Source organism: Lepidochelys kempii, chromosome 7, assembly GCF_965140265.1.
Source record: "Lepidochelys kempii isolate rLepKem1 chromosome 7, rLepKem1.hap2, whole genome shotgun sequence".
Lineage (NCBI taxonomy): Eukaryota > Metazoa > Chordata > Testudines > Cheloniidae > Lepidochelys > Lepidochelys kempii.
The window spans coordinates 20,086,918-20,099,659 of record NC_133262.1 but is presented as its reverse complement, the minus strand read 5'-3'; the positions used below and the strand labels follow the sequence as shown (position 1 = coordinate 20,099,659).

Here is a 12,742-nt window from a genome sequence, read left to right as displayed (position 1 = left end):
TTCAGGTGGTTTAGGTGCCATTAGAGGGGGACAGAGCACCACACCCAGCAGGCATGGGTTACACTAAGGGCTGGTCTACACTAACGCTGTAAGTCAATCTAAGATATGCTAGTTCAGTTACATAACTGAAGTTGACGGAAATTAGGTCGACTTACAGACAGCAGTGTCTATACCGCACTATGTTGACAGGAGACGCTTTCCCATTGACATAGCTTCTGCCTCTCAGGGAGATGGAGTACAGACATCAACGGGAGAGTGCTCTGCCATCGACTTAGCGTGTCTTCACCAAACCCGCTAAATCGATACTGCTGCATTGATCTCAGCAGTGCCGATTTAGCTGGTAGTGTAGACATGGCCTTAGTGTCTGCAACTCCACTGGAAGTCAGTGGGAACTGGAGTTGCTCAGTTCATATGAAAAAAATGGCCCTTAATGATTCAGGGGTTATTCTCCTCTTTTGCACATTCTCTCATTTCATTCATGCCGGTTGTTTGTACCCACTAAGGGAAGATTATAGTAAATAAGTTTTCCTTCCCCCACAACCGACCCAATGATTTGCTGGATATGCCAAGTCACCTTTCCTAACATCACATATGGGAACCTTTAAAGCTCAAGAACTAGAGCTGCAGTCACGAGTTACCGTACTGAACTTTAACCTCTAAAGACCAGGGCTCTGTTTAAGTGAATGTAATGCTCTAAAAACTGCCTGGTTGACAGTTTTAGGACATGTCTATATGGGGAAATTCCCTGGCGTAGCTACACAAGAATAATTATCCCATTATAATTATACTAGTATGAGTCTCTGTGTGGACACTCAATACTAGAATAAAAAAGTGATTTCATTCCAATATAAATACTCTGCTTTATGATAGCTATTGTAGTATAGCTATGCCAGGAAATTTCCCCATGTTGGTAAGCCCTTAGGAACTGAAGGACTCTATCCACCCACAAAACAAGTATAATATGAGCAATGAATGGCAGTGCCTGTTTTTTCCCCACCCCAGTGGCCTCTCCACTGAGAGCCAGACTTAAAGAACTAAGGCTACAGACAGCCTTCAGGTGGTTTTGTCCCTAACATGCTGATCTGAATTTGAAACTCTGAGCTACAAGTGAATGGCACTAGGAACAGGAATCTATCCCGTGAGTCATCCTTCCCTCCAAGAGCAGGTTTGGACACCACTAGCGTGCCAGTGAAAATTAGCATTGAACGTCCTCTCAGGCCCATCTGGATATTGGGCCACATCATATAAGCTGCCCGCAACTTTGTGGTAATTTGGCATGATAAGCAGCAGCATCTCAGAACAAGCCCAGGAATGGAAAAGGCAGGGTGCCAGCAGCGAGAAGCATGGCATATTTGCAGAGCACCCACGCTAGATTACTGTTATTAATTTCTATTTATAAAAAAGCAACTACTGGAAACTCTGATATAAATTATGTAAACAATGTTCAATCCACTCCCCCACACACACCATTTCCCACTAGCAAAATTCTCCAATCCCACAAAATTCTCAGCCCCCATCAAGAAGCCCCTCACTCCCCATAAGCTTTTTCAGAGTTTTACCCTCCTTGCAGCATGCTCTGAGAGCCAACAGACCCAGGAACCCAAGAGCAGGGAGAGTAGCTTCCAAAGCTGAAGGACCCTCATGGAGAGTACTCTTCCCCTGGCCTCCTCTCTTTGAAATGAAGGTTGAACCAGCTTGAGTGTCTCCACTGATTGCAACTGCCGCAGTATGGCACGAGCAGAGTGGAGGTCTCTGAAGTCCGATAGTGCCAAGTAATTGCAGCCAGCACTATGCCACTGCACAGAGTATTGCGCCAGTATTATCATTTTATCACTGCTCATGAAAAGCCTCTTTTCTCAAAAGACCTGTATAATAGCCCGTCCAAGTGAATACGAACTTATAGCTATGTTGGACAATTCTGTAGCCTTGTTCAAAAAGGCTGTTATAAACTATCTTATTTTTTAAAATCAAATTCTATAGGTTTTTAGAGCCATTTTTCAGAATCCCATGTTTCATCCCTATTAAAGAATTTCCCATAAGGGTTGATTGTAATGGCTAAGTCAGGGACCAAACACCACACTTGACACAGCCACAGCGTGACAGAGAGTTGGGGGGGGTCCCAGGGAGCGCTTACCCAAAACACACTGATGGTCACAGCTGTTTGTCCCTCATTTTAAGTGGTGCTGAATCCACACCAACATTTTAATGAAGGAAAAAGAACCCATCACGGTCTAGTAGGATTTGCTCTGACTGTCCTATCAGTTTGATGAATGAACATTGCCCTTTAAGCATTACTACCACAGAGTTAAAGCCATTCTAATTTCCTACCATACGTTGTTGGAGGTCAGAACCTCTATTTGAACATTTTGTTTAAAAGCAGTGGCCTGTATAATTAGTATTGCCAACAAACTGCGGCCCATAAATTCCTAAGCACCATGTGTGCAGCTCCTCATCTCTGGCAAAGCTTAGATGCACTGTAAAGTTAGATGCTGGTATCTAGAAATATATTAGAAGACACACTGTATATAGAGACAGCCATAAAGTCTTTTCAGCACCCAGACACTTACTATTTGTAACAACTGCAATCCAGCAGAACTTCTTTACTAAAAAGATGCCAATAAGGTAGTAAACCACATTGCTGTAGATTCAAACATGGGGATTCTTCAAAGCAAGGTACCATGCGAAAACTGCATAGCATCAGCCTGCTATTTAAATGCAAGTATAGTAAAACTTTGCTAATTCTCAATAATAAGTAGGAGACGTATTGTGAGTTACTGAGTTAGGTCCTGATCCTACCCACACTAATTTAAGCAGGTGAATAGTACAACTGATTTCAAGTTAAGCATGTGCGTAAGAGTTTGCAGTATTGGGGCCTTCAGAGGTAAGTGAACAAGCACATTAAAAAATAATGCAAGTTCTTTTCCATTTGCAGGATTCTTTTGATATTGTATTCTGTCTTACATTCTCACGTACTACATATTTATATACACATATACAAATGCCATTTTTATGAAATCCCTCAAAAATCTGCATATTTTCTGATAAATTAATTGTGAGATTCACAAATTCCCCATCCTTGACTTACTGGGGCATTGCACTCTGAGATGTTAGCTTACATAGATAGAACCCCAGTTCGAGACAGAATCATATTGTTTCACAGCTCTGAAAAAAACTGCCATCATTTATGGATGTAACTGAGGGCAGAATCTGGACTAGATTTTTATAGCACAGCAGCAGCAGCTGAGATCTTCAACGTATAGATGCTGTTACATTTCAAATGTAAATTTAAACACTTCCATCAAAATCATGGAAAACTCCCCTTGTTGAAAACTACTTCCAGATTCCCACTTACTGTGTCACGTTTAACCCATTGATATTTAGCATGGATTATCCCACTGCAAGGTATGTAAGTAATATTTTATCCCATAATTTCCATGTTTTTTCTTTCATCTTACAAATCAAAACACATCATTGAGCATTTCCTTTTCCTGGGCTGCACATGCACGGATCTACCATGGGAAACCTCTGCCCACAACCCTGACAATCAGCGTGACCACACAGCCAATAAAATTACATTGTACACTGCTACAGCTGTTTCCTAGGTAACCAGCATGGAGCTACATAAACTGGCTAGATGCAATGGACGGAAATAAACAGCAGCAACATAATCCTGTAACATTTTGACTTTTCAAGAACAGCTTTAACTTGTTACAAATTTATTCTTTTATCTTCCCCAGTCGATTCACATGTGAGGAATCAGTAACTCACTTTAGATTTTATAATTCCCCTTTATCACTCGTCCTGTAGTATTCCAAGGAGGAAAAAAAATCACCACACTGGGCTTTGTAGTGTACAAATTATAGGCCAAACCTTGAAGTCCTTACTCAAACAAAATGTCATTGAAGCCAGCGGGAGCTTTTCCACAGTAAAGATTTCATGATTTGGCCATATATTAATGACCTAGACCTTTACAATCAACCCTATACTTGTCCCCAGTAGTATATGAATTACATCTAAGGACTGTGTAATGCTGTCTAGATATTAGAGTGACTACACAGGTAGATATTATATTTCCCATACTTGCTACAACAAAAATGTCTTATTCTCTTGTTCAGTAGAGAAGACTTAGCCCTATGGCTATATGGCAACACTCTGCCCTTGGTTGCTTACAGTGGGAACTCTCCCACTCACCCACATGTATGCACAACCCTGAAATCAGAATGTGGCCTTTATTTTTTCCACTACTGACATCCTGAGAAAACCATGAATAAGGGCCCAGTCCTGCAGTCCTTTCTCAACCTAAATTCCCATTAAGAACTGCAGCATCAGGTTGTTAAATCCTACTTACAGGCATTGTGGGCCATAACCTGCAGTCTTTGCAGAAGCTTCATTCACAAGCTACTGAAATCAGCAAGATAGTTCTCTCCAACAGGACTGCAAGAAGTAGCCTGACAACTAATCAGTGATAAATAGAATGAACATGATCTATTTCGTTCTGCCATTCTTGAGTTTTCATGATTGTTAGAAACTCAGTGACCCACAACATTGCTCCAACCTTTATCAGTTTATAATTTATGTGGTACTATTTGGCAAATAATCCAATATAATAAACTATAATAAGAGAATTGTATCTTACTGTGTGATACTGTAATTAAGGACATGATTATAAAGCGTGAGTACAAAGTGTGTAATTAAGGACATGATTATAAAGCACGCAGGCAAGGTAGATTTGTTTGTGTGACTGCCTTACCAGAGAATTTCCAGTCTTCAAGCCAGATCCTGCAGTCAGCTGAGCAGTACTTATGCAATATGACCTGACCCAAAGCCACTGAAGTTAATGGGAGTCTTTCCATTGACTTCAATGTGCTTTGGAGCTGGCCCATAATGGTGCTGATGGACCTATTCATGTGAATTAGGAAGTAGTCACAGTAACTGGTCCTTGACTTGGAAAGAAAAAGGCTGTTTACATAGCATGTGTGTTGGGGGTAGGGGTAACATGGAATCTTACTGACAATATTCAACTTTTTTTTAAGTCATTAATGTCAATTCCTCCTCCAAATTAAAAAAAAACCCAACAATTGTACATACCATAGAACACTTTTTTGATGGCGAAAGAGAATTTATTCATGATCACAACGGTTTTGTGCTTTCTCCTGTGATCATACACTCCAAACCATAGACTTTTAACAGCAAACCAAATGTATGAAGAAAATACCTGTAGTTGGTTTATGCTTAAAATATGAATGAATGCCACACTTCAGCACAGCCCATATGACTTTTATGTATTTTAAATATGTTACTTAATGCTCTTGACCCTTTGAACACCTTCCTCGATTAATGAAGCACCCACTCTTGTGTAGAATGGCTGAAAGTAGCAAGTGATGCCCATTGCAGCAATATGGAGTAACCAAAATGTACCACTCATTTGCATAGGCTGAAATATACTCCTTTAGATGACTAGCAGAACATTTACTTTGGAAACTCAGGCCTATGGTCTGTGTACAAAATTTATACACTGTGTGGTGAGTGTGTGTAGCTCTTACAGTGCTGTCTCTCCTAGTTGTGGGATGGCTGAACTGAAAATGCCACATTTGAACAATCACAAAGAGACAACAGCCAGAGATAATTTGTTTGGAAAAAGGGTAACTGGAAAAGAATATTATTAATAGGATGATTGGAGTTTGGCTTGACAAAAAAAAAATCTGAACAAAATACTGTTTTCAGGATGCTGTTAAACAAGACAAGATGTGAAACTTTCTCTGGAGCTTAGTTATACATTGTACTGTGTCTGTTAAAATATTAGTAGTACAGAATTTTAAATGGGTCCATATTTGTTTTCCCCGTTGAAGGGCAACAGAGTCTCACACTGAAATATGAACAGCTGACTACTTAGCATTGTAAAAAAAGAAAATACCTGGTAGAAAAGGGAAGAAAATCTCTTCCCTGCATGCCTTCACTGTGTCCATTGCCATACATATAGCTTGTCCTCTAAACATCAAACCAGCTCGTGATGCTCCCTATCCTGCAAGATTTCTTTTTTCACATGGTTAATCAGACAGTAGTTAAGTCATAACTTCCAAAGGCAAACTGCTCTTGAGCTGTGCAAGGAACTAAGGGCAATGACTGTTACATGAGAATCTGGTAAACAGCCTATAAGAATGTGGATAATGTACCAGCATACTCAGGTAAGAAACCCACTGCAGTGCTGTGTGCAAGAGGAGCAGGGAAGTCAATTCCAAAGACACAGAAGGGAAGAACCATTAAATATCTGTGAAAGTCATAGAAAGTAATAAATCCAATCACGCTAAAACAATGCAGCTAGTACTTCAGGAGCTCAGTACTGTGAATACTGTTTAAGAATTACTGACCTCCAAACCTCCACTGGTGCAAGAGCACCCATATGTATTACTGCAGGACAGTGTTACATAGCACTGCATCCCACGGTGACTGCATTAAAGGACTAGTCTGAAGACACTGGATTTGTTGAAAAAGATGCTTTTTAATAGAATAAAATCTCTAATTTTCAGCAGAATTTAAGTTCTCAGTTTAATGAGCCTGGAGTCCAAGTGGAAGCAATGGACTCAAGCGGTTAAAAATATATATATATATGCTGTTATCTTGAAACAGAGTGCAAGAAAGAGACAAGCAGCCTCAGAAAAAAGACTCACTGAATATACCAGCTTAACTATCCAAACCTGACACAGCACAAAGCAGGTAACAGTGAAATTTGTTTCTGTGTCTGGTAACCAACAGGGTTGAAAAGTCTCTGCTTTTTCCATTACTCACTTGGTGCAACTGTAATGCTTTAAATCATTCTTAAGCCCTGCTTGGCATTGCAACGCAACTCACTGCTAGCCAACTGTAGCAAAGGAGCTGAGGGGCTGCATTGAAAGGAGAAGCTGCAAAGGCAACCAGAAAAGGAATTCCTGCTCATCTCTGATCCCAAAAGCTTGTGTCAGGTTAACTCCCTAAAACCACTGTCATGGGATCAAGACAGAATTATACCCCATTTCTGACATAGGTACTGTCCCCTGACTACTATCATCCCCATTCATACATACTCCCCATGAACCAAAATAAACTGGTGTGTAAGATTTTAAACATTCTTTAGGTTCTGCCACCTTGTGGGAGTTTCCGTCCAACTTTTATGAGCTGCAGATCCAACATTAATTTAACATCACACTGTAGAACACATTTCCCAGATGCTGTGAGTAATAGTACGAAAGACAATATGAGTAGTAGTAAGCTTGCAGGACCACAGTGAAATTCACAAGACCCAAATCCCTGTTTGAAGTTAAGCACCAAAAATAATTGCCATTTGGAAGAAGCAGCAGCAGCTTTAGAAAGTTACATGCAAGATGCTGCATGCTACTCTACTGCCAAAAATAAATATTCAATTTCCCCTTTCTCATATCTTTTCCCAACACAAGTAAATGAGCATCAGCTACAATCTTACGCCCAGAATGATGGATGGAGGACAGAGGTGCTGCTTTAAAGTTTATTGGCATTTGGTGTATTTCACCCCTTCCACCAGTGCATCAGCCATCTGATTTATGCAGCTGTTCCTTGCAAACAGGTCAACACCAAACAGGGCTCAAAGTGATTTGTATTCCTGGGGGAGGGGGGGGGGGAGGAAACCCTACCAGAACAATTGTTTGTAAACACACAGTTCAAACAGGGGCCTCAAAAGAGAGGCTGCATTTTCAAGCATCCCTCCGGAGCCAAAGAAACAGACCCCCCCCCCACACACACACACATACCCCACGAAAAACTCCAAGGCAGTTTCTCAGGGCAGTGCAATATCCCCCCACCCGCGTGGCATTCCCCCCTCACTCTGTCGCCAGCCTTACCTTCCTCCTGCATTCTCTGCAGACACAGGGTCAGATTCTTCCTCCAGCCTGGCATCCCGGCACCGCAGCAACCTGCTGATGAGGCGAGGGGGCCTTTTTTTTCCTTCTTCGGCAAGTCTGGACAGGGCCCCCAGCCCCACTCCAGAAGTGCCGTGGGTACAGCGCAGCGAGCAGCGGCGAGACCGAGGGCTTTACAAGGCTAGACATTGATGTGCTCCATCAGTCCTTGTGCAGGAACAAGGACTGGGGGGGGGGGGGGCAGGACTAACAGAGGCAGCAAAGAAATCACCTCGCCGTGCCGCTGGCTAGGGCTGCTTTAAACGATCCTCTCCTGGCCCACGGCACGGGACTGGGGCTCTGCTGAGGCTTTTTACTGTAGCCACGGGAGCTGCGGTTCCCAGCGTGGGGTGGGGGATCGTACTAAGTGGCAGCAGAAGCCAGGGGGAGCGACGCAATCGTTCATTTCCTCCCTCCCTCGGCGAAGCCTCTGGCTGGGGGAGCGCAAGCTGCGGACCGGTAACGGGGCCCCGGGGCGGCTGTCCTGCAGGGAGAGCCTCGCCGCCTGCCACCAGGCCTGGGGTGGCTGCAATTCCCGGCAGGAGGTGCCCGAGGTAGTACAGTCCGGCTCCAGGCTGGATCCGAGTCACTGTTTCCCACAGCTGACCAGGTAAGAGCAGCCGGAGGAGCCTTTTCCCCCCGGGGTGGGCGTGATTTTCTTCCGCCCCTTGCAGGGGGGTTAATTTGGGGAGCCCCGGGCATCGCAGGAAGGTGCTCCCCGAAGAATTCCAAGGGGAGCCGGGGCAGGGAGGAAGAGACAAAGAGCGCTGTGGTCTCTCCGTGGGAAGCGCATGGACCATGTGGGTCTAAACGGGAGCTGCGAGGGTGGGCCTGAAACCACTTGTCTCCGCGGCCAGAGAGGCTACACTGAGCCCGATGACACCAGGCGCAGCTCGCAAGGGAGCGATGCCTCCGAGTTGTGCCTTTGATAGTTGTATCAGCGCCTGGCTTGTTTGTCAACTGAGAGGGGGGGAAAAGGGGGGAAATACACCCAGCCCCCCAATCTGCTGAGCACAAATGGGGCTGCTGCCTCCTCGGCCCCACGGCAGGTGCGTGCCGTCAGGTCGTAGAAGATCGCACACGGCAGATTATTCAGCCCCCGCCAGACTCCAGAGGTGTCAGCCCCAAAACCAACACCCCATCACACAGTATTGTAATTAGGTGTTTTCTCTCTGATCAAACCATTTCAATGCACAAGGTCAGCTTGCAATCTAGTCTACTTGAATAAGTGAGTTAAAAGGAGTTAAAGGAACGACTCCGGCTTCTTAGTTCTCTCGCCTGCTCATTTTCCTGGCATTAGGTCCACATTTTCTTATGTTTCCCATTATTTTCTCCCCCCTGCAGCAGTGTGAAAACCCACATAAACAACGGGTGAAGGGGGGGGGTCTGTTTTACCATATGTTATCAAATGCACAAATCAAACAGATCTTTTGAAGGAAAATATTTTTCTGGTCTCTTTTTCTCTAATCTGAGGCATTACTTGTAACAATGAGAAGTTAAAAATCAGTCAGGTTGATTTTAAGTTGATGGTGTCCCATTAAATATTGTTCAACATTTACATTTTATAATGAAAACCTGAGACCAAGAGAAATATTTGCATGATTAATTAATATAATTGATTTTGAACATAAGCCTTTCCTGGAATGTCTGAAACTCAAACCCTAAAAGTGAAACTGTCCATAAACAAAAGCGTTTCAGTCGATTTCACTGTCCGAGCTGAACGAAATGCAAGGAGTAAATGAGGAGCACAAAGAGTTTTCAGAGTAGCAGCCCTGTTAGTCTGTATTCGCAAAAAGAAAAGGAGGACTTGTGCTCAAATAAATTGGTTAGTCTCTAAGGTGCCACAAGCTTTCCTGAGCTACAGCTCACTTCATCCGATGCATTCAGTGGAAAATACAGTGGGGAGATTTTATATACACAGAGAACATGAAACAATGGGTGTTACCATACACACTGTAAGGGGAGTGATCAGGTAAGGTGAGCTATTACCAGTAGGAGAAAAAACCTTTTGTAGTGATAATCAAGGTGGGCCACCCCTACCAGTAATAGCTCATCTTACCTGATCACTCTTCTTACAGTGTGTCTGGTAACACCCATTGTTTCATGTTCTCTGTGTATATAAATCTCCCCACTGTATTTTCCACTGAATGCATCCGATGAAGTGAGCTGTAGCTCAGGAAAGCTTATGCTCAAATAGATTTGTTAGTCTCTAAGGTGCCACAAGTCCTCCTTTTCTTTTGAAAGAGTGACCAGTAAATAGGACTCTAAAAATTCTTTCACCTCCTAAACTAAGAAGTTATTAGTAATATAGGGAAAGAAGTTTGATATATAACTAAATGGAATGTATCCCTTTAACCTGACATGTTGTGTGTGTCTTTACCACAAAGGTGTGATTGCAGCACAAGTAGGAATACCCATGCTAGCTTTAAACAAGTTAGCACAGGAAACTATAGTAGCAAAGATGTAGTAACACAGGCTAGCAACCCAAGCATGAGCCCATCAGGGATCCTGAGTACATACTCTGGTTGCTAGCCTATGTTGCCATGTCTCTTATTGTTACCTGTGCTAGCTTAATTAAAGTCAGTCCAGGTGTGCCTACCTGGACTACAGTAGCACCTTCACTTTGCAGTGAAGGCACATCCAAAACTTGTCTCTAAAGCCCTGGTTCTGCACCTATGTCCCAGTCCTGCTAACATGCCTGTATGTGACACATTGCTCTTGTGAGTAGGACTAAATATTTGAAACTGTTCATGTAAGTAAAGTTGCATGACTTGGACCAAAGTTGTTTTTGTCCCGTGTCCCCCCCCCCCCATTGTAATGACTATTCACAAGTATTTAAAAAATCTGGGGGTGGTTGAAAACTACCTCTGTGATTATTTTTTTTAGGATGCCAGAGTTTTGTTCGTTCTTGAACATGCAGTTATAAAGGAGAAATCTATTGCGTATGCCACCATGTTCATGTTTTTAATTTCCTGAGGGCAACATTTCTTAGTAGTGACTGGCAGACTGTTTGGTCTTCGTCAGACCTTTTACAAGCAGTGGTAGGTCTCCATGTATATCTCTGCCTTCATGGTGGTAGCTATTTTACTGTGTGTAATGGAAGGTGTAACCTTATGTAACCCTTCTGCCCGTCAGAGTTGGCAGCAACAAGGGCCGGGTTCAATATCTAGGGGTTCCATTCCAATAACACAATGCAAACCGGCTCGAGCCCCCACCCAGTGACCTGGGAAAAATATATACCACCCCCGCTGGGCGCCTCCAAGAGGCAATACTTCCCCTCTCGCAAGCACATAGTCTGAGTGTAGCAAAAGTCTTTTAATAACAGAGAGAAACAATGTGCCATTATGTTGGGGAAACACCACCAACAGGATTCATAACACAACCCATGAGCAAAAACAACCCCACCCCAGGCAAATTGGGGCATGCCCTTTTCCCTTTGGTTCTTGAGTCCAGCAACCCCAAAAGTCCAATGCCCCAAAAGTCTCTGTCCCTGGTCAGGTCAGCCCCAGAGTTCGAAAGTTTATCGGCGGAGCTTTACCTCCCAACCTGGGTGGAAATGGGACGGGGGTAAGAGGCACCTTACGTGATCTGAAGCTGACCGCCCCATAGCTCCATAGCGGCGCTCCGCTCCGCCAGCCGCCCCACGAACTCCTTCGCTCAGCTGCGCTCCACTCCGCCAGCTGCCCCACGAACTCCTTCGCTCAGCTGCGCTCCACTCCGCCAGCTGCCCCACGAACTCCTTCGCTCAGCTCCACGGCCCACAAGCAGCTCCTGCCATCCACACACTGCTCCGCGTCGAACTGCTTCACCAGCCGTCCCACAAACTGCTCCACAATATATCTTCAGGCTCCCCCACTACTTAACACAACACTCAGTGATTTCAGCTCTTAGGTGAATTCAGCTTATAGTAGGGGAGCCCCAGTGCTGGTGCACTGTCAGCCCAAAGTGAGCTCAGCAGCCTATAACTAGACTTCTAATGAAATCAAAATTAGCTCTGATATTCCACAGTGGAGAGAGGAGGAAGTGCAATCAGCATGTAAGGCCCTCACCAAGGGGCCCATGCCACCAAGTACTACTACTTGTCCCCAGCCTCTCTCCATTCACACAGTTTTGGAACCCATGACCCTTGCCTAGCGAGTGCTACTTAGTTGATGGTGAATCCCTCCATCATAACAAAAGGCCACGTACAGTTCCAAGCACAGTTCCCATAATCAGGGTAATAACAATTTATTCTTCCTGCCCCAATAACAGAGACACTGGGGATCCCACAGCAGCCAAAGTGACCATTTGGGCAGCTATGGTCTCATTCTAGGCGTGGTGGGTGTGCCTATGCAAATGAGATCGGCCCCTGAAGTTCTTTTCCACAACTTGCCACACCTCACCACCAGATGTCAGGGTGGAGCTCATCCTGACACTGCTTACACTTATAAGATTATGGACCAAATTTTCACTCAGACCCCAGAGGGTAGGGTGCAGTAGATCAGCCAGTTTGTGTTACAAAGAGCTGCCCCTCTGGCCCTCTTTGGGACAGCTGCCGCGCTATGGGGACATAATAACCTAGGGTGTCTGTCTATTTCAGCTTAGCTGGGGGGAGGCAAGAAAAAGGAATTGCAGTTTTATTTTCCCTTTTAGTAAGAAAGAGAACAGAAGATCAGCCATTCTGGCTCAGACCAAAGGTCCATCTAGCCCAGTATCCTGTCTTCTGAGAGTGGCCAGTGCCAGGTGCCCCAGAGGGAAAGAACAGAACAGGTAATCATAAAGTGATCCAAGTCTGCAGCTGGGATACCCATGATTGCTGCTGAGGTAGCAGTAACTTCACCCACCATCGTTGGGTT

At 44.2% G+C, this 12,742-nt stretch overlaps 1 protein-coding gene across 4 annotated transcripts in view; it reads right to left on the bottom strand.

The window, feature by feature from the left end:
* The window catches only part of GRIP2 (glutamate receptor interacting protein 2), a 480,102-nt gene extending 471,920 nt beyond the window's left edge, over nucleotides 1–8,182 (bottom strand). For all 4 annotated transcript variants that reach the window (XM_073351295.1, XM_073351294.1, XM_073351297.1 and 1 more), the window contains exon 1: nucleotides 7,851–8,182. In XM_073351295.1, coding sequence (XP_073207396.1) covers nucleotides 7,851–7,905 — 55 coding nt within the window. In that variant the 5' untranslated portion in view covers nucleotides 7,906–8,182. The remainder of the gene's footprint in view (nucleotides 1–7,850) is intronic.
* Nucleotides 8,183–12,742: the final 4,560 nt, after the last annotated feature.